At 42.8% G+C, this 25558-nt stretch overlaps 2 protein-coding genes across 4 annotated transcripts in view; one reads left to right on the top strand and one right to left on the bottom strand.

Moving 5' to 3' along the window:
• Positions 1–347: 347 nt before the first annotated feature.
• wrap73 (WD repeat containing, antisense to TP73) lies at positions 348–21742 on the bottom strand. Of its 2 annotated transcripts, none has more exons than XM_036988082.1 (13): positions 21557–21742; positions 20802–20897; positions 14100–14252; positions 13552–13668; positions 7358–7430; positions 6646–6749; positions 4487–4573; positions 4269–4403; positions 3218–3295; positions 2085–2190; positions 1679–1804; positions 1263–1454; positions 348–870 (listed from the first exon to the last, which is right to left on the bottom strand). In XM_036988082.1, exons 2-13 carry the CDS (start codon positions 20868–20870, stop codon positions 737–739), a joined length of 1374 nt encoding a protein of 457 aa, XP_036843977.1. In that variant the 5' UTR covers positions 20871–20897; positions 21557–21742; the 3' UTR covers positions 348–736. The 2 variants fall into 2 exon arrangements, with proteins under 2 accessions (XP_036843977.1, XP_036843978.1); XM_036988083.1 differs by having other exon boundaries at positions 20802–20890.
• tp73 (tumor protein p73) overlaps positions 13665–25558 on the top strand; it is a 47523-nt gene continuing 35629 nt past the window's right edge. The window contains exon 1 of one of the 2 annotated variants that reach the window (XM_021615823.2): positions 13665–13800. In XM_021615823.2, coding sequence (XP_021471498.1) covers positions 13769–13800 — 32 coding nt within the window. In that variant the 5' untranslated portion in view covers positions 13665–13768. Of the gene's footprint in view, positions 13801–23322; positions 23440–25558 lie in introns of those variants that run through there. The other variant, XM_021615825.2, reaches the window with a different exon arrangement.

Here is a 25558-nt window from a genome sequence, read left to right as displayed (position 1 = left end):
TTGTGAGCCTTGCGGAGGGCCCTGACCTTAAAGATCTCATCCAGGCCTGAATGTTTGACACCAAGTACCTTGCTTGCTGTGGTAATAATCACAGAAGATCCATGCTATAGATTTGAACTTTGGAAATATGGATGAATCGAGCCCTAAAGCTTTTTTGTTTTTAACAATACAGCCAGCCACATCAGCACCCCCCCCTTAATATCTGCCTGAGGAACTCAGCACTACGTTTTCACCCTTTTCCATTCTCATCCACAGCAGAACATTCCAACTGTTTGAGGCCTTCTGAGTGATTGAATGTAGACCGGAATGGTTAGACACAGTTGCTGTCTGAATCAATCATCTAAATGGGTATTCATAGCAAACTTTATTACAAAATAATTGTTACCTCTAGACTTTACATTTTTACAAACACAATACTTCAAATAATTAAATGACAGATATTTGACAAATGCACTTTGTAAACATCTCTTAAATACTACAGGAACTTGGACCTCAACTACACCTGCCCTATATTGTGATCCTCCCCTAAATAAGTCGAACGTTACCTGCAGGGATGGCTGACACTGACCAGTGCAAGTACACATGACCACAGTTTAATGGCCATAGAGTTGACTGTCAGAGCAGCACTTTGGAATTCTTCTGGTCATGTGCAGACCACAGCCCTGATTGAGTATGGGCTCAGACAGTCTTTGGAGTACTAATCTTAATGCTCTAGGAGAGAGTACGTGGGGTTCTCTCACTTGACGTCGTCGTCCTCCTCCTCCTCCTCTTCCCCAACCTCCATGTAGCACAGACACAGTTGCTCTTTCCCCAACAGAATCAAGGAGTCTCCACTGCAGTGCCAAGTCACTGACTGCACCTGGAAACCACCTAGGAAGGAGGGACACACGAGGTGTTAAGGACCTCCACCTACTGCTCACATATGCCAAGCTGAAGTGTCCCTACCAGTGTACTGTTCCTCCATTTCAGTGTTCCCCCATACCTCTTCGAGTACCCCCAGCTCTTCCACTCAGTTGTTCTAGCGGAGTACTTGATTTAACTTGGTTTGGGAAACAGTCCTATTTCTATTACTGTGTAGTTTGCAGTGACCTGATGAATATCCATTTGGAATGTAAATATTGTTAACCAATAAAAGTACACAGAGCATTTGACTGTGCTTGACTACTTCTTTTACAGTTTTATTACAACCCATGATAAGTGATGTGTGTTTGACTTCACATGCTATGAGGTTTGTGGTGAGGGCCGGGTCAGAGCTACAGTACCTTCAGCAGGGACCTGGACAGAGACGCAGCCTGCGGGGGACCAGAGGTAGAGCTTGGCGTTGCCGGTGCAGAGGGCCAGACGGGGCCGACGGGGGTCCCACTGGAAGCAGCGCACGGCCGACGTCTGCTCCAGAACAGCCAGGAGCCCCAGCCTCTGCATGTCCCATACCCACACCACGCAGGCCATGTTGTCTACAGGGATAGACACACAAACCCTAGTCAGCACCATCATTGCCACCATACAATTAAATGGGACTAGTAATTATGTGACAGCCACCAAATGCTACACAAACTATTCAGAAAATGATTGACATCATCTAACCCTGGTTGGTAAAGGGTCATTTTGTGAGTGTGGGTCTGCAGGGTTTACACCTATGGCTAGTAGAGCAACGTTCCAGTGTGAATCTGTCCCTTACCATTCTTCGTGGCCAGGTAGCGGTTGTCCGAGCTGAATGCCATGGAGGAGACCCCGACTTTAGGGTTGGCACGGTCCAGGTCAGGTTTGACCACAGGTACCTGGACTGGCAATGGGCAGATCTCATCTACAACAGAGGAATGCGCCACAGAAGCAGGATCAATAAGTCAGACAATTTTGACAGTGATATAGCCTGTGATAAAACCTTATTTTCCAGTGTACTAATAAAAATTATGCTGAATATGGGTTATTATACCATCTCAATTTCATCTATTCCAAATTGCATATTTTCTTAAGGTTGGGGTTTAATGAAAGAGTTATAGCTGCATATGTTGCATATTTAATTAAATATACACTCCTGTTGGCTAATATCCACTGCCAGGTGTGGCGTGATGAGGTGTGCTTACATTTGCTCTGTGTGTTGAAGAGGGTGCTCCCCATAGTGATGTGGTGCTGAATGGACAGGTCCGCACTCCCCACCACTGGCTTCCTCTCCACCTCCTTGTAGACCACCTGACAACACAAGCTCCAGTCAGTCACCTGGCATGGTCTACACTTCCTCAGCTACACCCAAGCATTAAAGTGCCCAGTTCGGTAAATAATGGTCCTTTCGCAGCACTTGCTCACAATTAAAAGCATTGTGTTTCAAGCAATTACATATAAAGCAGTAGAGGGAGACATGAAATGGAGTGTGAGTATTGTAGCAGAGGGGACAGTGATACAGTCCCAAAATCATTTGCATGGCAGAAAGTAAATACAACTTCCAAAATACAACGGGACAGCCGAGTGCTGAAGCACGTAGTGTGTAAAAATCATCTGTCCTAGGTGAAAGCCACAATCCCTTATTGATGTCACTCACTTGTTAAATCCACTTCAGAGTAGGTGAAGGGGAGACAGGTTAAAGAAGGATTTTTAAGCCTAGAGACAATTCAGACATGGATTTTGCCTGTGTGTGCGCCATTCAGAGTGAATAGGCAAGATGATTTTTTAAGTGCCTTTGAACGGGATATGGTAGGTGTAAGGCGCCCTGGTTTGTGTCAAGAACTGCAACGCTGCTGGGTTTTTCATGTTCATGTTTTTCAAGTTGTGTTTCCCAACGTAGAGTGACTTGACACAGCCCTTCAGCCGTGGTATATTGGCCATATATCGCAAACCACCGAGGTGCCTTATTGCTACATAAACTGGTTACCAACGTAATTAGAGTAGTAAAAATAAACGTTTTGCATTACCCGTGGTATACAGTCTGATATACCACAGCTTTAAGCCAAATCAGCAATCAGGGCTCAAACCCCCCAGTTTATAAATCTATTTAACTGCAACTTGTCTTGCTTGCTTCAATCAACAAACATATTAGTGGAGATCAAGAAGAAGAATGGAGGAAGGACACGGGGGGGGGGGGACAGAGGGTTAAGAACAATTGACGAAGAGTAGTAGAGTGTAAGGGCATATTAATGAAAGTTGTATGGACCCCTTAACCCCTACCCCTCAGCACGTTAGGTCGTCACATAACTGACATGTACTCATTGGAAAGAGTACTCACAGCTTTAGTATTGTTGATGGTGGCTGGGTGGTCAAACTCAGTCACTTTCTTCCAGGTGATGTGGTTTAGGATCCGGACCTGATCAAAACCATCAGGTAAGCCCACAGTCATACCACCAACTCCATGTCCCTATAGTCTAAAATAGCTTCAATTTATTATATTATTTTCTACATGACTATGGGACGATATTCCAGACACAAAATGCATTCTCCATTGAAAGTGCTTTCATTACAGGACTACGCCTAATCTGTGTCTGGGAAACCAGCCCCAAATGTTTGGAATGGGACTTGACCAATAAATCACTTCTCTGTAAAGGCCTATGCACGATAGTAGGTAAGAGTTTCTTTTCAGGAACCACATCAATATAATCTGCACCCGCGTTAATTTTGCCAGCTATTTTAGATTTAGTCTTAAAATATATTTCAGTTATCAGTCACATAGTCAGTGCATTTTATCCAATACATAACTACAACTTTCTGCTTACCTTGTGTGCAGATACCCTTGTCCAACTAAGCCCACTATCCCCTCGTATACCTTAGCTGTCAATATTGCTATTGTGGCAGATTTTAGCCAATACCAGGAATAATAAACCATATGGCTATAAAGCCTTGGCTACAGGTTCAACAATTCAGAGCTCTGATTTTCTCCCCATCATAACTGTCGGAGGGGGGTAAATAAGTGATTTCCTTGAAAAGGGGACAAGACGAGCTTTCCAACAAAGTATTATGTCAGAAAAAAGCAACTTGCATTTGTGGAACCGCAAGAATGGCAACATAGATGAAATACAGCACACATGAATGACCATTAGGCTCATGTGGAATTCTCATCTAGTTACATTTTCAACAACTAAAATGAAGTAATTTGTAATGTCCCCCCCCCCCCCCCAAGGCATTTCTCGTTATCGTCACTCGCTTTCATCAAGAAAAATAGGTCATTGACGAAATTAAATTATTGTTGAAGAAATTAACACGGATCTGCACAGGTTGCACAGAATGCATGTATCTGGAAGCCACCGTAAGCCTATAGAAAGAGAAGGAGACAAAGCGCAGACCTTTCCATCATAGCTGCCGATGGCCAGGAACTGGCTGCTGGGACTCCAGGCCAGAGACTTGATGCCCAGCGACCACTCATACGCACTGAAGGTGGACAGCAGCCGGCCGTCCAGCGAGTACAGCAGCACCTTGTACTGGGGAGAGAGCACACACACACACTCTCTCTCAGGGTTCCCACTCTGTCAACATATTGTCAACAAATTTTCCAATGGCTTACCTCCAAACAGCTGTCCCATACAGCCAGAACACAGCCGTTAGGAGACCACTCCACCCCCGCCAAGTCCTGGGTCTCTGTTTCAAAGTGCTTTGAAAGGTAGACAGGGGAGGTCAAACAAGAGGATACAGACAATTAGCAGAAAATAGACCGGGACAAACTGTGCATCTGTACAGGTGCATCGGTTGTTTGGGTCCCACTTTACAATGTGTCAAAATGTACAAAACATTAGGAACATGAGCTCTTTCCATGACAGAATGACCAGGTGAAAGCTTTGATCCCTTATTGATGTCACTTGTTAAATTCACTTCAAATCAATGTAGATGAAGGGGAGGAGACCGTTTTAAAGGATTTTAAGCCTTGAGACATGGATTGTGTATGTGTGCCATTCAGGGGGTGAATGGGCAAGAAAATATTTAAGCGAACTGGATATGGTAGTAGGTGCCCGGCGCACCAGTTTGCATGTCAAGAAATGCAATGTTGCTGGGTTTTTCACACTCAGTTTCCAGTGTGCAAGAATGGTCCACCACACAAAGGACATCCAGCAAACTTGACAACTGTGGGAAGCATTGGAGTTAACATGGGCCAGCATCCCTGTGGAACGCTTGACACCTTGTCAAGTCCATGCCCCGATGAATTGAAAGTGTTCCTAATGTTTTGTAAACTCAGCAAAAAAAAAATAAAATGTCCTCACTGTCAACTGCGTTTATTTTCAGCTAACTTAACGTGTACATATTTGTATGAACATAAGATTCAACAACTGAGACAAACTGAACAAGTTCCACAGACATGTGACTAACAGAAATGGAATAATGTGTCCCTGAACAGGGGGTGGGGGGGGCAAAATCAAAAGTCAGTCAGTAGCTGGTGTGGCCACCAGCTGCATTAAGTACTGCAGTACATCTCCTCCTCATGGACTGCACCAGATTTGCACCAATGCACCTGCAAGTTCCCGGACATTTCTGGGGGGGGGAATGGCCCTAGCCCTCACCCTCCGATCCAACAGGTCCCAGACGTGCTCAATGGGATTGAGATCCGGGCTCGTCGCTGGCCATGGCAGAACACTGACATTCCTGTCTTGCAGGAAATCAGCCATACTGCTCGTTCTGTGCGTGGTGGCATTGTCATGCTGGATGAGCCTGCAGGAAGGGTACCACATGAGGGAGGAGGATGTCTTCCCTGTAACGCACATCGCTGAGATTGCTTGCAATGACAACAAGCTCAGTCCGATGATGCTGTGACACACCTCCCCAGACCATGACGGACCCTCCACCTCCAAATCGATCCCGCTGCAGAGTACAGGCCTCGGTGTAACGTTCATTCCTTTGACGATAAACACAAATCCGGCCATCACCTCTGGTGAGACAAAACCGTGACTAGTCAGTGAAGAGCACTTTTTGGAAGTCCTGTCTGGTCCAGCGACGGTGGGTTTGTGCCCATAGGTGACGTTGTTGCCGGTGATGTCTGGTGAGGACCTGCCTTACAACAGGCCTACAAGCCTCTCTAAGCCTATTGCGGACAGTCTGAACACTGATGGAGTGATTGTGCGTTCCTGGTGCAACTCGGGCAGTTATTGCCATCCTGTACCTGTCCTGCAGGTGTGATGTTCGGATGTACCGATCCTGTGCAGGTGTTGTTACACGTGGTTTGCCACTGCGAGGACGTTCAGCTGTCCATCCCGTCTCCCTGTCTTAGGCATCTCACAGTATGGACATTGCAATTTATTGCCCTGGCCACATCTGCAGTCCTCATGCCTCCTTGCAGCATGCCTGAGGCACGTTCACGCAGATGAGCAGGGACCCTGGGCATCTTTCTTATGGTGGTTTTCAGAGTCAGTAGAAAGGCCTCTTTAGTGTCCTAAGTTTTCATAACTGTGACCTTAATTGCCTACTGTCTGTAAGCTGTTAGTGTCTTAACGACAGTTCCACAGGTGCACGTTCATTAACGGTTTATAGTTCATTGAACAAGCATGGGAAACAGTGTTTAAAACCTTTACAATGAAGATCTGTGAAGTTATTTGGATTTTTACAAATTATCTTTGAAAGACAGGGTCCTGAAAAAGGGACATTTCTTTTTTTCTGCTGAGTTCATCAAACTAAAATGTAAATCCCCAAACTTTTTTTGTGGACACTCCCGTGATGGGAGCTCTGAGTGGCACTCACCCTCAGTAGGTGCCAGTCGTCACACACAAACACGCTAACATAGTCTCTGCAGTCGCGGCGCTCCGCTAGGGCCATGTAGCAGCCGTCCCTGCTGAAGTCTATCCCTGGAACCACAGACCAGGGGGGAAACAATGCACAGGAAATGCTTTTTAACATAGTCAAAATCTTTCCCCACACAAGCACACCTGACTCAACTACTCATCATCTAGTCCTTGTACAAAGACAATGTTGGGAGAGGACAATTTTCAGAAGCAAAAGTGATATGCTTTAGACCTACATTATGTTCATCTAGGTGACACGTGTCCAAAATGATTTGTGGTCATTTAGTCGTCATGTTAACCTATAGCGTTGCTGTGGTGTACAGCACAGTCTATTGAGTGTAACTATCAAGAGGCCTTCAGCAGCAAGTGGTTGGCATTGCTGGATTATTTATACAGTGGATCCAACGGTGCTTGGGTCACGTGGTGGTGGTGTGTGAACCTTTGGGTAGTGGTTGGAGCCCAAGACAGTAACTCCACTGGCTGCTGACAAACAGGTTTTGGCGAGCATGCACCATTTACTGAAGAGGGCTCCAGCTGTCAGCAGATGGCCCATAGGCCTTAAGGTCAAGGGACAGGGAGGGACGCGATTCACCAGCCCATGTGTCAAGCCAGTCAGTGCGGCCCTGTCCCCAAGTCCTCTCGCTGAAAAACACACACACTCACGTACTTACCCTTCTGACATGCCTTGGGGTACTTGATGTAAGATACGGCTTTGGTGCACAAGGACCAGACGGTAACTCTCAGCTGTCAAAAAAAAAAGAAACAAAATGTAACAAACTATACCTCATCTCCCAGTGAAAGGTTAGCTAGCACAGGGGAATAGCCTACAAAGACTCAACCGTCCAAAAACAGACACCTTTGATCCGCGATCAATTATTTTGAATGTCTACGCCCGTTTAATAAAGCAAACCGCATCGCCGTTTGCACCCCATGCCCGCTCTTCATTGGCAACATGGCCTCTTCCTCTGTAAGAGGAGCTGGATGGAGGCTTTAATGGTGGTAAGTGTGGAGCTCAGAGCAGGGCGTCAACAACAGCCGCCTATTAATAAGAGCTCAGTCAACTCTTCGACTAATGAGACCGCTGAGAGCTCCTCACTATCCCTGCCACTCCTTCCGTTTCGGTTTTATACCAAACGCAGCAGTCACCCCGTTCGGCTTCAACACAGCCCCTGGGGGACTCCGTGTCGGTCTGTGGAAGAGATCCACGAGGGTCTTCGTGATGGATAAGACTGAGAAGAGCGGTTGTGCTGAATGGTTAAACCACTCACAAGGGAAAGTTCTAAATCTAAATCACTACAATAATGAAATCTCTAGCCTATCCATTAATAACAGCAGTTAAGTACAAGTACAAGCTTTATCGGTTACCAGCAGAACTGGACAATAGAAACAAGGCCAATGCCAGTCTGTCTACCCGTAAAGATTCACGTCACCCCTGCCCTCCAAAATCATCCGAGATGAGCTTTACACATCGCAGCACACAACCAGCAGGCGGACAGTAACATTCTGCATCTAGCCCTCCAAGAACCAAGACCAGCATGTGACAGGTCCTGCACTCCTAGTTTCTTCCTCGTTTAGTCGTGATCAGAAAAACAAAGGTGTTCATGTGAAAACATTGAAACTACATATGCTTTGTTAAAAAGAACATAACTAGGTCTATACTGTAAGATGCACAATATAGTATTTGTATTCAGCCTAGAGCGAGCCTAGTTATTGTTACTCCTAAAAGTAAAAGCCAGAACAGTAGTCATTCTACGCCATCCAAATGACATTACGGCTATGTAGCCTACCACCACAAGCATGTTATGGGTGTAAAATGCAAGGCCTACATATTTTCTTTTACAACCTAGTAAGCCAATATAAATGTGCATGCATACACTTCTCTGCACCCTGTCTTATCATACTTTGAATACTAAGCCTGTGCAAATGCTGGACTAAACTAGTCTCGGTGATCAGCCAAAACTTATGTGGCTTCATAACAATAAATAAGCTTGAGACAGAAGTGACAAAGTCGAGGGTCGTCAATTCGAGTGTGAACTGTAATCAAGACCCTCAGCCTCTGTGCGGCCTTGGTAGGCGGCGGCTTATATGGTGTGCATGTCAGAACTCACATCGACACTCCCAAAATACCAATTAAAACTTAATTCAGGGTTCTCCCTTTGCCTACACTTACCTTCCTGTAAGAGAAGTGCAAACATCTGAAAACTACACAACTGTATGAAGAAGGATATGAACTTTAAATAGCTCTAGCATGGCATGCTTTCCCTGATTTTCTAACTAGGGCTCACTTTCTCACTCAGGGGAGGAAGGCATTCAGGCAGGAGTCTGTCTGATCTACTGGCTGTTGCTTCCCTGGGTAAGGGTCTAACTGACCAGGGCATGCTCCTGAGGTACCAAGACATCCAGCTGTGGCCTGTCATTACACCCACACGCCCACGCCCCCCCCCACAGATCCATGGAAACTACCGTCAACACAGCTCAACACAGTTCTTCTTGGACAACTTGTACCCCACCACATTGACATGGGGGGGACTGGGTTGGGAGGTGGTCTGGGGGGGGGGGGGGGGGGGGGGGGGGTGTAACTTTAAACTGGGAAGAGGGAGGGAGCGGCACATATGTAAAATAGGTGAGAAATGCTTCTCTGTGTTGCCTGGCATGCCAGTCTGGGGCACTGAAGCTGGTAAAACTACACCTTGGAAGCAAACTGGGAGCAGTAGACTGGTGTTTCAGTCTCTAGGACAGAGACAAGATGGTCCAAGAGCAAATAAAGCCGCTTCTGTTTAGCCATCAGAATAAAGGGACACAAATAATGCTTTGTATTGGCCTTCACAGCATGATCATCAGGTTTAGGCTTCTTTTCTAGGAAGTTTGTTACAGTGCATTCAGAAAGTATTCAGACCCCTTGACTTTTTCCACATTTTGTTTACATTACAGCCTTATTCTAAAATGGATTAAATAGTGTCCCCCCCCCCTTCAATCTACACACAATACCCCATAATGACAAAGCAAAAACAGGTTTAGAAAATGTTGCACATTTATTAAAAATACAACTGAAATATCACATTTACAAGTATTCAGACCGTTTACTCAGTACTTTGTTGAAGCACCTTTGGTGGCGAGTCTTCTTGGGAATGACGCTACAAGCTTGGCACACCTGTATTTGGAGTTTCTTCCATTCTTCTCTGCAGATCCTCTCAAGCTCTGTTAGGTTGGATGGGGAGCATCGATGCACAGCTATTTTTAGGTCTCCCCAGAGATGTTCGAACGGCTGGGCCACTCAAGGACATTCAGAGACTTGTCCCGAAGCCACTTCTGCATTGTCTTGGCTGTGTGCTTAGGGTCGTTGTCCTGTTGGAAGGTGAACCGTCGCCCCAGTTTGAGGTCCTGAGCGCTCTGGAGCAGGATCTCTGTACTTTGTGCCGTTCAGCTTTCCCTCAATCCTGACTAGTCTCCCAGTCCCTACAGCTGAAAAACATCCCCACAGCATGCTGCCACCACCATGCTTCACTGTAGGGATGGTACCAGGTTTCCTCCAGACCTGACACTTGGCATTCAGACCAAAGAGTTCAATCTTGGTTTCATCAGATCAGATAATCTTGTTTCTCAAATTTCTTCAATTTAAGAGTGATAGAGGCCAGTGTTCTTGTGGACCTTCAATGCTGTAGAAATGTTTTGGTACCCTTCCCCAGATCTGTGCCTCGACACAATCCTGTCTCGGAGCTCTACGGACAATTCCTTTGAACTCATGGCTTGGTTTTTGCTCTGACATGCACAGTAAACTGTGGGACCTTACATACAAGTGTGTGCCTTTCCAAATCATGTCCAATCAATTTAATTTACCACAGCAGGACTCCAATCAAGTTGTAGAAACACCTCAAGGATGGTCAACGGAAACAGGACGCATCAGAGCTCAATTTCAAGTCTCATAGCAAAGGGTCTGAATACTTCCGTAAATAAGGTACGTTTCTTTTTTAAATAAATTAGCAAAAACGTCAAAACCAGTTTTCGCTTTGTCATTATGCGGTAGTGTGTGTAGATTGATTAATCCATTTTAGAATAAGGTTGTAACGTAACAACGTGGGAAAAGGGGTCTACATACTTACCGAATGCACTGTATAAGCAGGGAGGCCATGTGTCGACGAGAAGACAGCACATTTTACAGAGTTGTAGCAGAGGTGCCTGCTAGGGTGTTGTGCTGACTGGCAGGGTGGATGGAGGGCCTAAACCGTGGTTACCAGCTCACAACAGTACTGGTTCACTTCCCATTGGAGGAATTAATTTGACTTTGTTTTATTTATCCTGTTTAAAGCTCTCCCACAGCCTTGTTCTAAACATAACCTCACAGGAGTTATGCCTCAAGCCCTCAACTTAACCCTAGAAAGAACAGGCCCACTGGGACAAGAAAGGCTACACTTGATAAACAGGACCAACTACACCGCAGAATCCCTGACAGCAAATCACAAATCCATCAGCTCCTCCTGTGGCAGCACTTTTTATATGCGAGAGAGAATTAGTGATGCTGCGACTCCTGCGAGGAATCTTTGCATAGACCTATCTGTCAGCAATGGATAAGTCCATATGCATTCCCCATCAGAGACGGTCTCTCAACCCGATATAGACACATTTCTCCTGTTACAGCCTTATAATTCCCCCGTGGATTGGAGTGCGGTGTAGCCAGGCGTCAGTCTGGATGACTGATTGTCGATTGTCAGAGTAGAGCTGTGGCAGCTACTTGGGTTCACAGTTTCTCTGATAGCTAACGCTGCCAACATGCTACGCGCTAGCGGGGATCCAGCGCCGCCGGCCAGGCACGCAGCTAACCTGATCCCAACAATGCATAAACCATTAGAGGTATATAATGTTCGTGCCGGCCTAGAGTGGATGTCTTCCACACTGGTTTTACAGCTCGCTCAGCTGGTTTGTTGGATTAGCAGTGAATATGTGCAGCATAGTGCTAGTGGAGAGAATCAGGAGTGGGAATTCAAACATGTATGGCTTTTTGATTCGAACATACAATGAGGGTAAAAGTCATTTTACAAACACCTATTTGAATGACATCGGGCCTATCCATGAAGCTAGTCCTAATTACCAATGTTAAGTCACTTCTGAAGAGTGTAATACGATAGGCAACCCACTCAGACAGCCAAGAGACTCCAGGATGTCCTGCTAACTTGTAAGAACATGGAGAATGCAATAGACTAATCAACTTTCCAATTGTCCTTTATGTATAGTAGCGAGAGGCCGTAAACTAAATCACATAACACATGCAAGATATGGTGTAAGACAATTTTAGCATCAAAAAAGCTGCTTGTTAACCATTTGAAATCATTTGTACATGGACAAAAAGCGCAAAGCAGTGCAAACTGTGGTGAGGGCTGGAGGTAAGATCAGATCCGGATACTGGCTCACGCCGCGGCCTGCTGCTCCGGCGACTCTCCCACGCGAAATGGCATATCTACAGAGATGAACGTAAATCCAAACCCTCGTCTAGCACCATCAGCTGTTAACTGACAAATTGCACCCATGTATCAAAACAGTCAGTGGGGAGAAAAGAAAACACACAGTCACACACACACACACAGTGGGTTCAACACACAGCAGCTGTCCCCTAACAAGTTAATATAGCATCTTGTTCATGAGCTCCCGGCTGAAACTGAGCCCTGATACGAACACCAGTCTGGCACAGCCATAATGAAATCTTTGTGGAGGGGTGAAGGTGAGGTCAGCAGCACTGGGCAACGCGGGCGTCATCACCCCTAGACTTTTGGTAAACAGGCTTGGCACCCCAAATGTGAAAACAGGGGATCTTGCATGAGTTCTGAGCCATACAAGGCAACAAACAGGGGGGGCTACTTGAACTTATCCAATAAGAAATGCACATTTTCTGTTGCAAAATGTATTTGTTTTACATCTTCCCCAAATCAACAACTGACAATTGTTCCCTTCTCAGAATTTAATGGAAAGAGCAGACAGACCCAGGAGCAGACAGACCTAGGGAGACTCCATTCTATTCCTGTGTTTGTTGAAGAAGCAGACAGACAAAGCAGAAATGTCAGACACTTGCACTCCCTGCTCCCTCTCAAACCTCCAGACACAGTTGTGCCTGGGCCCCGGCACCTGTCAGTGAGTCTTGGAGTCGGGTTCGGGCGTCAGGCGAGCCCCGCCATGGCACGGTGCCCAAGTCGTAACCCAAACAGGCGGGCGAGGACGAGTGCAGCCCACTCCCCCCTCTGATACCTAGGGACAAATATGCTCCCAACAAGCCAGACTGCACTTTCACCTACAGTCCTTGCAGACGTGCAAAGCAAGCTGCGATGTCGTCACACCGACACTGGTTTGGTTCCAGCAAGCATGTTCATTCAAAGTCTAAACTAATCAGAAAACTCACCACATTAAAAATGTCTAAGTGTGGCTGAATTTCACAGCCTATTGGATGTGTGACAAAACACATGGGATGGATTGTCATCTTCCAAGAATATAACATAAATATCTACAGCCCAATTCCGTTTCTCCCCCTGTACACTTCCACCATGGATTTCAAAGGGAGGGAGTAGTGTACGGAGGAACATGGTGAAAACCCACTTAAGCACAGGCTTACACCAATCCAGTGCTTTTTAAATGATTCAAAGGGAATGAACGAGTGCACACGTCAGGGATGAGAAACGAAATAGGACTCGGAAGGAACTTCATTCGTGTGTCGAGGATATGACAGAACACTAGCTGGAGTAACTGAAATCAGGCATACATTTGTCAGGTGGGGCAGGGTCTGGTGTCTGCTGTCTATTTTCAGGTCTCCTCCTTCATTATGGGCAGCAACAGTCGACACCAGACAGAAACACAAACACACTCCTAGTGACTTCACACTTACATGGAACTCTGTGGTGTTGAGAATGTGACGTCCGTCTGGGCTCCAGCGCGAGGAGACTAGTCCTATCGAGCCCTCGTCAATCTTACAGTACCAGTCGGGCTGCTCTAGAGACCACACCTGAGAGGAGAGAGAGATTGCGAGAGAAGGACAACTGCCTTTCCCTGAGCTCAACCTGTACTCAAACCTTTGACCATACCAAATCTGACCCAGAGACGAAATGAAAGACTGGAGATGGTTACCTCTGCAAAAGTAAGCTGTTCTTTTTGCACAGTGCATTTGATCTTAACACTGTCTCAAATGAGGGGTCATTTCCCTTTCATTACAAAATGGTCAGTAATTATCTACTTAAATTCCACTTTATCTGTGCAAGTTGTTGATTTATATTTGTACACTTTATTCCCAGTTTAATTTCCCACATTCTGTATATTTAAGCATCCATCAGTCTGAACAAGCTAATTCAGCACCAAAAAATATAAAATACACCAACTGTCATTATTGGACAAATGAGATAAAAACAATATGCACTAGCCTAATAGAGGAGCGCATACCTGCACTAGTCCCCTCTTGTACATGGCACAGAGGATGAAGAGCGAGTCAGAGGACCACTCCATGTGGACTATCTGGTCCAGGCAAGTGTAAAGGTGCAAGATCTGTAGGGTGTTCACGTCACGCACCACCAGTCTGTACTGCACACACGTGGCCTGGGGGGGGGGGGGGGGGCAGATGGAGAGAGACAGGCAGTGAGACAGTCAAGCAGAAAAAAAGTTGTGTTCCGGCACATCTGTGTACTTTTGGACTTGTTAACTCCTCGGTTGTAAGACCATGAACGTCCATCTGCCATGCCTGTTGTCAATGTTTAAAAGTGCATATTTGAGTGCATAAGTGGAGTACATACGGTGTGCATCATATTTGCACTGAAAACATTTATATGACTAGGGTACCTGCCATGCGGTGGCGGATTTAAATGCTACCAAATAAACCAACATTCACAGACATTTCTTGCATTTTTTTCTGGTTTGTGCAAAATCATTAAGAAAAACATAAAACCAGTCTGCACAACACCAAGATGAATGGGTTTAGTCTTGACTCTTGGTTGGCAGTTTTGGGGGGGATGGGTAATGTAATGATGGTCGAGTACCAAACCAACACAAATTTGTTTCTATTTGTCTTTGTTACTTTTTGATATGAGTCTTATTTTCATATATATTTAAATAGTTTTAAATGTTATGATTATTTGTGCTGTTGCAAATGTCTGAATAAAAATTAGTTTGTGCAGAATGGTGCTTTTTTGGGGGGGAGCATTCGGAAAGTATTAAGACCCCTTCTCCTTTTCCACACATAATACCCCATAATGACAAAGTGAAAACAGGTTTAGACATTTTTGAAAATGTATTAAATACAAACAGAATACCTTATTTACATAAGTATTTAGACCCATTGCTCAAAATTGAGCTCAGGTGCATCCTGTTTCCATTGATCATCCTTGAGATGTTTCTACAAGTTGAGACAGGACTGTGTCGAGGCACAGATCTGGGGAAGGGTACCAAAAAATGTATGCCGCATTGAAAGTCCCCAAGAACACATTCTTAAATGGAAGCAGTTTGGAAACACCAAGACTCTTCCTCCAGCTGGCGGCCCGGCCAAACTGAGCAAGCCGGGGAGAAGGGCCTTGGTCAGGTAGGTGGACAAAGAACCCGATGGTCAATCTGACAGAGCTCCAGAGTTCCTCTGTGGAGATGGGAAAGCCTACCAGAAGGACAACCATCTCTGCAGCACTCCACCAATCAGGCCTTTATGGTAGAGTGGCCAGACAGAAGCCACTCCTCACTAAAAGGCATGACAGTCCGCTTGGAGTATGCCAAAAGGCACCTAAAGGACGCTCAGACCATGAGAAACAAGATTCTCTGGTCTGATGAAACCAAGATTGAACACTTTGGCCTGAATGCCAAGTGTCACATCTGCAGGAAACCCAGCACCATCCCTACATTGAAGCATGGTGGTGGCAGCATCATGCTGTGGGGATGTTTTTCAGTAGCAGGGACTGGGAGACTAGTCAGGATCGAGGAACGGAGCAAAGTACAGAGAGCTCCTTTATGAAAAGCGCTCTGGAGCAGGTTAGGTTCACCTTCCAACAGGACAACGACCCTAAGCACACAGCCAAGACGACGCAAGAGTGACTTGGGGACAGGTCTCTGAATGTTCTTGAGTGGCCCAGCCAGAGTTCGGACGTGAACATCTCTGGAGAAACCTGAAAATAGATGTGCAGGGACACTCCGCATCCAACCTGACAGAGCTTGAGAGGATCTGCAGAGAATGGGAGAAACTCCCCAAATACAGGTGTGCCAAGCTTGTAGTGTCATACCGAGAAGACTCAAGGCTATTATCGCTTCAACAAAGTACTGAGTAAAGGGTCTGAATACTTACAGTACCAGTCAAAAGTTTGAATGGGTGCGTGTGTCCAAGTGTTTTTTTATTTTTATTTTTTACCATTTTCTACATTGTAGAATAATAGTGAAGACATGGAAACTATGAAATAACACAAGGAGTAACCAAAAAAGGGTTAAACAAATCAAAATATATTTTAGATTTGAGATTTTCAAAGTAGCCAGCCTTTACCTGACAGCTTTGCCACTCTTGACATTCCCTTAACCAGCTTGATGAGATAGTCACCTGGAATGCATTTCAATTACTGGTGTGCCTTGTTAAAGTTACATTGGTGGAATTTCCTTCCTTCATAATGGGTTTGGGCCAATAAGTTGTTGTGACAAGGTAGGGGTGGTATACAGAAGATAGCCCCTATTTGGTAAAAGACCAAGACCATATTATGGCAAGAACAGCTCAAATAAGCAGAGAAATGACAGTCCATCATTACTTTAAGACATGAAGGTCAGTCAATCCGGAAAATTGCAAGAACTTTTAACGTTTCTTCAAGTGCAGTTGCAAAAACCACGAAGCGCTATGATGAAACTGGCTCTCATGAGGACCACCACAGGAAAGTAAGACCCAGAGTTACCTCTGCTACAGAGGATACGGTCATTAATGTTACCAGCCTCAGAAATTGCAGCACAAATAAATGCTTCACAGACACAACTGTTCAGAGGAGACTACATGAAGAAGGCCATGGTCAAATTGCTGAAAAGAAACCACTCCTAAAAGGACACCAATAAGAAGAAGATTTAGAATTAGACCGGTGGAAATCTGTCCTTTGGTCTGATGAGTCCAAATTTGAGATTGGTTCCAACCACCGTGACTTTGAGACGCAGAGTAGGTGAACTAATGATCTCTGCATGTGTGGTTCCCACCGTGAAGCATGGAGGAGGCGGTGTAATGGCGTGTGGGTGCTTTGCTGGTGACACTGTCGGATTTATTTAGAATTCAAGGCACACTTAACCAGCATGGCTAACACAGCATTCTGCAGCTATATGCCATCCCATTTGGTTTGCGCTTAGTGGGACTATCATTTGTTTTTCACCAGGACAATGACCCAACACACCTCCAGGCTGTGTACGGTCTATTTGATGACCTGGCCTCCAATAACCTCCACCCAATTGAGATGGTTTGGGATGAGTTGGACCGCAGAGTGAAGGAAAAGCAGCCAACAAGTGCTCAGCATATGTGGGAACTCCTTAAAGAGAGTTGGAAAAGCATTCCAGGTGAAGCTGGTTGAGAGAATGCCAAGAGGGTGCAAAGCTGTCATCAAGGCAAAGGGTGGCTACTTTTTTGGTTAATACATGATTCCATATGTGTTATTTCATAGTTTTGATGTCTTCACTATTATTCTACAATGTAGAAAATAGTAAAAAATAAAAACCCATGAATGAGTAGGAGTCCACACTGGTACTGTACGTAAATATTTCCATTTTTATTTAATACATTTGCAAAGATGTCTAAAAACCTGTTTTTGCTTTGTTATTATGGGTTAGTGTGTAGATTGTAGATGGGGAGAAAACGATTTAATCCATTTTAGAATAAGGTTGTATCATAATGTGGGAAAAGTCAAGGGGTCTGAATACTTTCAGAAGGTAATTTATAGGCATGTTGCTACAGTGCTTCAGAAAGTATTCACACCCCTTGATTTTTTTTTACACATTCTGTTATGTTACAAAGTGGGATTAAAATTGATTTGTCTTGTCAATGATCCAAACAATACTCTAATGTCAAAGTTGGGGACAAATTCTACCTTTATTAATTAAAATGCTAATATATTGATTAAATAAGTATTCAACCATTAGTCAATAAATGTTACAATCACCTTCGGCAGCGATTACAGCTGCAAGTGTGTTTGGGTAAGTCTAAGAGCTGTGCATATATTTGCCCATTATTATTCTTCTTTTTTTTTTTTCTTCAAGCTCTGTATAGTTCATCTTTTATCATTGCTAGACACCCATTTTCATGTTTTGCCATAGATTCTCAAGCCGATTTAAGTCAAAACTGTAACTAGGCCAATCAGGAACATTCAATGTAATCTTGGAAAGCAACTCCAGTGTATAATTTGGCCTTGTGTTTTAGGTTATTGTCCTGCTGAAAGGTGGATTTGTCTCCCAGTATCTGTTAGAAAGCAGAATGAACCAGGTTCTCCTCTAGGATTTTGCCTGTGCTTAGATCTATTAAGTTTATTTTTTATCCTAAATAACTCCCTAGTCCTTGCCGATGACAAGCATACCCATAACATGATGCAGCCACCACTATGCTTGAAAATATGAAGAGTGGTACTCAGTGATGTCAGGACAAAACGTTAATTTCTTTGCAGTTTAACTTTAGTGTCTTACTGCAGTTTTACCTTAGTGTCTTATTGCAAACATGATTCATAAAGAACACATGTTCAAATTAACAAAAAGGCAGAGGCCCCTGCCCCGCCTCCATCACTCTGGAAACTTCTCTCAAATCTAAGGATCCGAATCACATGGGTCATTAACCATGTTTCCATCCACAGTTTGTATGCAAGTAAAGTCATATTGTATAACAAAAAAAGCTGTGATCGAAACAGGAAGTTTCGTTACAATTGTATAAAAGCAGACATAATTTGTTCGTTCGACATGGTGGGATCTTTTGTGTCTGTAAAATGTATTATACGAGAAAGAGCAGTAGCCAAGACCTGAGTAGGCACAATCGCTATTTAACGCAACAGTTTGTGCCAAAACTATCAGGAGAGTTGAAAATGCGATAACGCACTTAACTTTAGATTTTTATTCGGTACATGAAAACGTATGCGAAAAAGTACATTGTGTGCACTACGTCGTCACACTGATTTTTATCCACAACTAGTCCCTTTGGTGGAAACGCCACTCGTGGGAAAATGCGCATATTTTCTTTACGCGCATTTTAGAATATTTGCATGAAATTTGTAGACAATTTTATGGAAACCTAGCTATGGACACACATTCACGTTTCTTTCTGTACTCACCCTCTTCTGAACTCTCAACCAATTTGATCGAAATTATGTAGCCCATGTCTCTGCGTCATTCCTGAACTGCTGCGATTTGAACTATCGATCCAAAAATATAGCCTATATGAAGGGCCAGCTACAACCTTCTGTCTGTTGAAACGGATATTGCTGTAGCACAAGCAAGACAGTCTACACATTGCATTAGGGCAAAACAATTATTGTTGTGCGTGATGTAAACTTTACAATTTTGCTGCCATATAGCCAGTCTGCCTCCTGTTCAGACAATGTTTCCAATGACGAAAGAATTACATAAAATCGCTATTGACTGAGTGTCTTGCGACTTGATTGTTTGATATGCTGTGTAAGCTACATATAGCTTGCCTAAATAGCTGCATTTAACTCCTGAAAAAATAACATGAAATTGCCAGACCTCTTTATGTCATGCTTATGTTTGCAACAGCTTACTGTTACAATTAGCTACGTTTGATCGAACTGTTTTGTGTACAAGCGGCAGCAGAGTCAAGGAGTGACTGAGCAATGAGCAGCAGCTGAAAGGAGGTAGGTAGACTAGTGGATCGTGCATGCCCAGAAATATCTGTATATTTAGCAACAGCAAGTCACTCCATAATAAAAAATAAAGTGTTCCTATCTCTAGAGGTTAAATAAAAAAGGACTATGGTAAGTGCCAAATCAAGTAACAGGGTTGACGATTTCATCTTAAATCAGCCATAGATCCCCTTGGATTTGGGGAATTGGAAGCTTATAGTGTGCAGGGAGGGACAATTGAATGCAAACATAATTTATAAAATGAAACTTAAAACATTTAGAGCCCATCTATAGGAAAGAGTTTTCCACAGCACAACAGAAAATGGCCAAAAAGATTAGAACCAGTTCTGACAATTAGATGTTTGAGAAAATTACTTAAAAAGGAATATTTTCACCATATTAAAATGAAAGTTAATTTCACGTAACAGGGTTGGCTTTAAAATGAGGGACATGCATTATGTGATTAGATGATTCACTAATTACATAAAATAAATATTATAATTCAGAAATTACTCAAAGCAACAAAATAACTATGGATTTACAATGATGGTGAAAGCTTGGAGACATTCTGGGGTTAAGTTAATTAAAATCTTCTTAGAAGTCGCAGAGGGACATGTCAAAATGTAGAACTCTGGCACTTTATCAATTCTTTATTCATACCATAAATCAGATGTATTGAATTGTCCATGTGGTCTACATTAAAGGGAACTTCATTTAATATAACAAGCTTTTAAATTCTATATTGATGCACAATTTCTACGTAAAATATTAAAGGGATGCAAAAGGAACTAATTTCATGGAACTCAGTAGCCTTCAATTAATAAATCATTATTGGCAGCCACACACACATCCAGTGTGGCACCTTCTTGCTCCAACCTGTATACAGTATGTATCCGTTTTCGGTTGAATTTTGTGTACAATCTTAATCATTACATTATCTACATTGTTTACCATATATGCATAGTCACTTTAACTATACATTCATACACATACTACGTCAATTGAGCTGTGCTCCCGCACATTGGCTAACCGGGCTATCTGCATTATGTCCCGCCACCAACCAACCCCTCTTTTACGCTATTGCTACTCTGTTCATCATATATGCATAGTCACTTTAAACATATCTACATAATACCTCAATCAGCCTGACTAACCGGTGTCTGTATGTAGCCTCGCTACTGTGTGTGTGTATATATATATATATATCTTTACTTACCTATTGTTCACCTAATACATTTTTTGCACTATTGGTTAGAGCCTGTAAGCAATACACTTTGATTTGATTACTAAGTGTATATTGAAACAAATGATTGCTTACCAAATATTTTCCATCTGGTGAAACTCTGCACAGTTGGTTAGACTGTTTGAAGACCTCAGAGAAGTTCATCCCTGAACTTAACAAAATGACTGGTCACTGTAGAAAGGGGACATGATCATGTGATTAGTCAACAGTATACAACTCAAAAAAGCTAGCTACTCGCGGTGTTCGCCTAGTATTGAGTTATTTGGTCAATAATAACCACAAGGTGGTGACTGAGACCGTGAATGTATTTCAAGCCAAAAACCATATGCCTTCTTTGGAAGTGAAGGCTAACTGTACAGTACTACTGTAGCTAACGTTTGCTAAAAATAAAGAAACCTATGCATCTAACTAGTAGTAGTGCGTGAACAAACAAGTCGGTAACGCGACTATTAACATGCACATTGGTAGCACAGAAGAGTGTTATGGCTCTATAATGGCAAGCGAGTAGGTTTAACAGATTAGCTAGCTAAATTAGCAAAGTAGCTACACCTGTTTGATGCCAGTTGAAATGGCTAGCTATTGACAATCAATCATTTGTTATTCCTACCAGTCGCGTAAACAAATCAGTAAATGTGAACCAATGACGAACGTCAGCTAACGTGTTTTTTGCATTCTAAGCAAGCTGGCTCAAGTTAACAGTACTGTTATCGTCAAGCTTACGTTAGCTAGCCTAGCTAGCTAGATACCGTAGTTCACTAATTCGTTACACACATATAACGGTATGTTTTATGTTTAGCGTGAAGTTTATCGTCCAAGGTTGAGCGACTCACCGGTATCCAGGGTTTGTTGAAAACTTTCCTCGTTCACATGCTATCAAACAAGTGCATGACAACAATAACTGTCTGATACTTGTTTCGGTGCGATTGATTTACCTCACCTCTGGTACCGAATGGGCAGAGTTTGCACAAGAGTCTGGTCAAAGAGCAAACTACTCTGTCACCCGACGTGGTGAGCGCGCAAAATCAAACGCACTTGATATCAAGAGCGCCATCCAATCAGCATGAAGACAGTTTTTCATTATGCCGGGAAATGTAGTTCAGCAGAGGTTACCTGGAGAAGATTCGATTATCTGTCCCGGGTTATCCCGGTGTGTGGAGTTTTATATGGTGAAAAGTGAGTGCATTCGTTTCGGAACCAGTTGCCGCGTTCAAAACAACTGAGAACTCGGAAATTTCAGACTTCAGTGCATTCAAGACAACTGGGAACTCAGGAAAAAAAAACTAGCTCAGAGTGGGAAAATTCCATTTGAACAGTCATCCAACTAGCATTTCCTAATTAAGAACTCGGGTCGCGTTTATCGGGGTAACTTGCCCCTGGAGGTGCCAGTTACCATTCAGGAGCAAAACGTTTTCAATAGTTGTTTTTAATTTATACCAAAAAAATATTAATTGGAATATAATATTGGAATGGAATATAACCAATATCATTAAATACAATTGGAATATAACATTTAATAACTATAACTTAACTAATTAATTTAGTGTAACATTGATGTGGCAACTGTCTTATGCTCTGCTATTGCACAATTCTCATTTGTACATGGGGTCACAAATAAAGCTTTCCACGTTTTGCCTGTTCACGCAATGTAAAATATGGTTTCTTGGAGACGCCAATTCCACAAATCTTCTTCTGAATATTTGCTTTACAGCCCTATATGAGGGAGTTATATTAACCTGAGCTGCAGGTAGCCCGGTGCACTGCAGCTCAGGTTAATATAACTCCCTCATTGTTATAATGTGAAATATGGTTATAGGTCTGTAAAGCAAATATTCAGAAGAAGATTTGTGGAATTAGCGTCTCCAAGAAACCATATTTCACATTATAACAATGAGGGAGTTCTATTAGCCCGGTGCACTGCAGCTCAGGTTATGGCCCGGTATATATATATATATAACAAATTGGAATGTGACAGTGATCTCCGGTATGCCGAATCATTTTGAGGGTATTTGGGCTCCCGAGTGGAGCAGTGGTCACTGCAGTACCTGGATCGAATCCAGGCTGCATCACATCCGGCCGTGATTGGAAGTCCCATAGGGCCGTGCACAATTAGCCCAGCGTCGTCCGGGTTAGGCCGTAATTATAAATAATAATTTGTTATTAACTGACTTGCCTGGTTAAATAAAAAAAATACAAAAAAAGTGTAGTACTAATAGTGCCCCATAATTGCGTTGCAGAAGTTTAAAACTATCTAGGCTTCATACAGGCTACGCACAAGTATAAGACAACGTATTTTTGTTTCAAAGCTTTATTGTTATAACTCTTTTCCCAATGGTTAATCTAGCATTTGCCTCCATGTGCCCCCTAGTGAGTTCGGAAAATGTTTCCCGCTCGTGTGCGCCCAAACCGCGGCTAACACCTCCTCCTGTCACCCGAATCCCACCCAACTCTAAATCTCAATAACACAACCTCGCGGAGGAAGCTCATGACACTTAAAGTTTCCTCGCTTTATCATCTAATGATTTTCTTCGTCGTGAGTGGTCAGCCATTTCTGGAAGGAGAAAAAAATACTCGATAATGTGTGCTTTTTAATCGATGGCTTGATTTTTGACGAATGTTACAGATATGAGACATGTTATAAAAAGGATAATACGCTGTTTACCACTACCACATTATTTTTGGACGTAGTCAAACTGGAACAAGCTCATTTTGTTTGGTAAGTGTTATTGTCTTTGCAGTTTGCACATAGGCCTAATTATGTTATGGGAAGCAGTCACATAGCAAGGCTTAAACAAAGGGCATTAGCCTATAGCTTACAATTATTTATCCATATCAAAATAATACTTTGAGCGTTACTACATAATTATAGATCTGTAAAGCAAGTATTCAGAAGAAGATTTGGGAAATTGGAGTCTCCAAAATATTATATTGAACAGAAACGTAAACTCCTGTCAATTATTGTGATATATAAGGGTAAACTGACTTACAAGTCAAGTGGAGTTGTATAAACACCAATAATACAAACTTGCAGAAACAAAACTCAAACATAACCTATCGTTTTTCTGTGAACCCTCCTTGTCAATAAAAAAATCAATAATGCATTCAAAATATCGTACAGTGTTCAGAGTAGGCTACACAACAGCTAGATGTTGATAAGTCTGATAAGAAAATAAAGACTCAAATTCAGAAACAGTTTTTTTTTTTATCGAGTGTTATTGATGACGAAACCTGGAAAAATAAGTTATGAAAATATATTATCATTATTATGGTATTTCTATAATAACAATAATAATAGACTAGTAATAATAATAAATGATAACAATAATGAAAACGTATCATTTTGTTTTCTGCCAGGCTGTTTAAATCTACTCCCGTTAAATTTAAATAATACACGATCATCGTAGATTCAGTTACATTTCACAGATTATAAAAGCTCGTTAGTCAACCTAATTTGTATTTGTGTAAATAAGGGTTAGACAAATGGCTTTAAGAGTTTTCTCCCACAACACTGGTATTAGCCTAGTTTGCTGGAGGGCGATTTACCCAGGAGGAATGGCTTGTATTGTGTATCTATCTAGTCGTTGTCATGGGTGCTGCATAGTGTTTCCAACTTGGGCGTGGAACAGGTGAATTTAAATCAGCATATCCCACGCATCAATGTGCATTTCGATAGGCCTATTTTATTTAGTTGCTTGTTGCCCTTATTGCAATGCATTCAGGATATTTATTGGAATATGGAAGTTTTTATTTAATATGATATGCCATTTTAATTTCACATAAAGGCAAAGGCCCTACACTGCCTCTTACTAAGGATCACTTATCCACTCATCTTTAATATCTTTGAAATAATAACCTATTCATAAAAAATAAAAACAGTTCAATTATAATCACATATACTTTAATCGCATTTCAATTCTATTCCAAAATTGGTATAGCAGCATGGACCTTTCTGTGTAAGTGAAATGTGTGTTGCCTCCACCATGTCCTGATGGAAATCTATTTCTTCATGCCAAATCCCCTGCCATTCCTCAATTACCCCAAGTGCAGTTCTGCACAGTTCTCAAGGCGGCAGCTACCACGGGAATAGCGGGAACCTAATTTAACCAACAAGCAGCTGCTTCACAATAAGTTCCCAGCTTCAACATGGAAATTCATCTGTCCATAGCCTACCTGCGCGCGCGCGTCGGGCGTGCGTGTGTGTGCGTGTTTGTTTGTTTGTTTAGTGATTACGCATGACCGTTGACATTACAGCAGATAATTTTCACCTTTTAGTGTCTGTGTCATCACGGCAAGCCTATTATGCACAAATTCCATTTTTATGCATGCCCAAACGTGCTTTTTTCGCATGGCTATTAATTGCTATATTAGCCTAATTGCTCTGCACATGCATTATTATCGACGCGCATCAATAAACTTGATTCTAACAGGGGTTAAACTTTTCCACATTCGTGCGCACAGCTCAACCCCTAAACCCACGAACCTTTGCCACAGTTTTTTTTCTAGCTCTTACAATGTTGCTAAGGAGATATGACGCCTCGTTGTGCGCATTAGTAAATATAGTAAGCTTTATAGCGGTCGAATGGAAGGGACTACGTGTTCAAGAATGAGTTGTGTTGGAGACTATCGAAAACTCAGAAATCCTGTTTTAGGAGAATTTTGCGGTAATATTAGCAACACTTTCGCATCAATTAGGAAATGATTGTACACTTTTCTCGTGCTGTGTGTTTCAATAATTTTGTGGAGGCTGTTTTGAGGAATGGAAATTATATTCCAGTTATATTCCAGTTTTGGAAAAATATATTCTCAATTGAATAATATATAATGGCCTATTGTAG

This window comes from Oncorhynchus mykiss, chromosome 9, assembly GCF_013265735.2.
Source record: "Oncorhynchus mykiss isolate Arlee chromosome 9, USDA_OmykA_1.1, whole genome shotgun sequence".
NCBI lineage: Eukaryota > Metazoa > Chordata > Actinopteri > Salmoniformes > Salmonidae > Oncorhynchus > Oncorhynchus mykiss.
The sequence above is the reverse complement of the archived record's forward strand: the minus strand, read 5'-3'. Positions and strand labels throughout refer to the sequence as shown.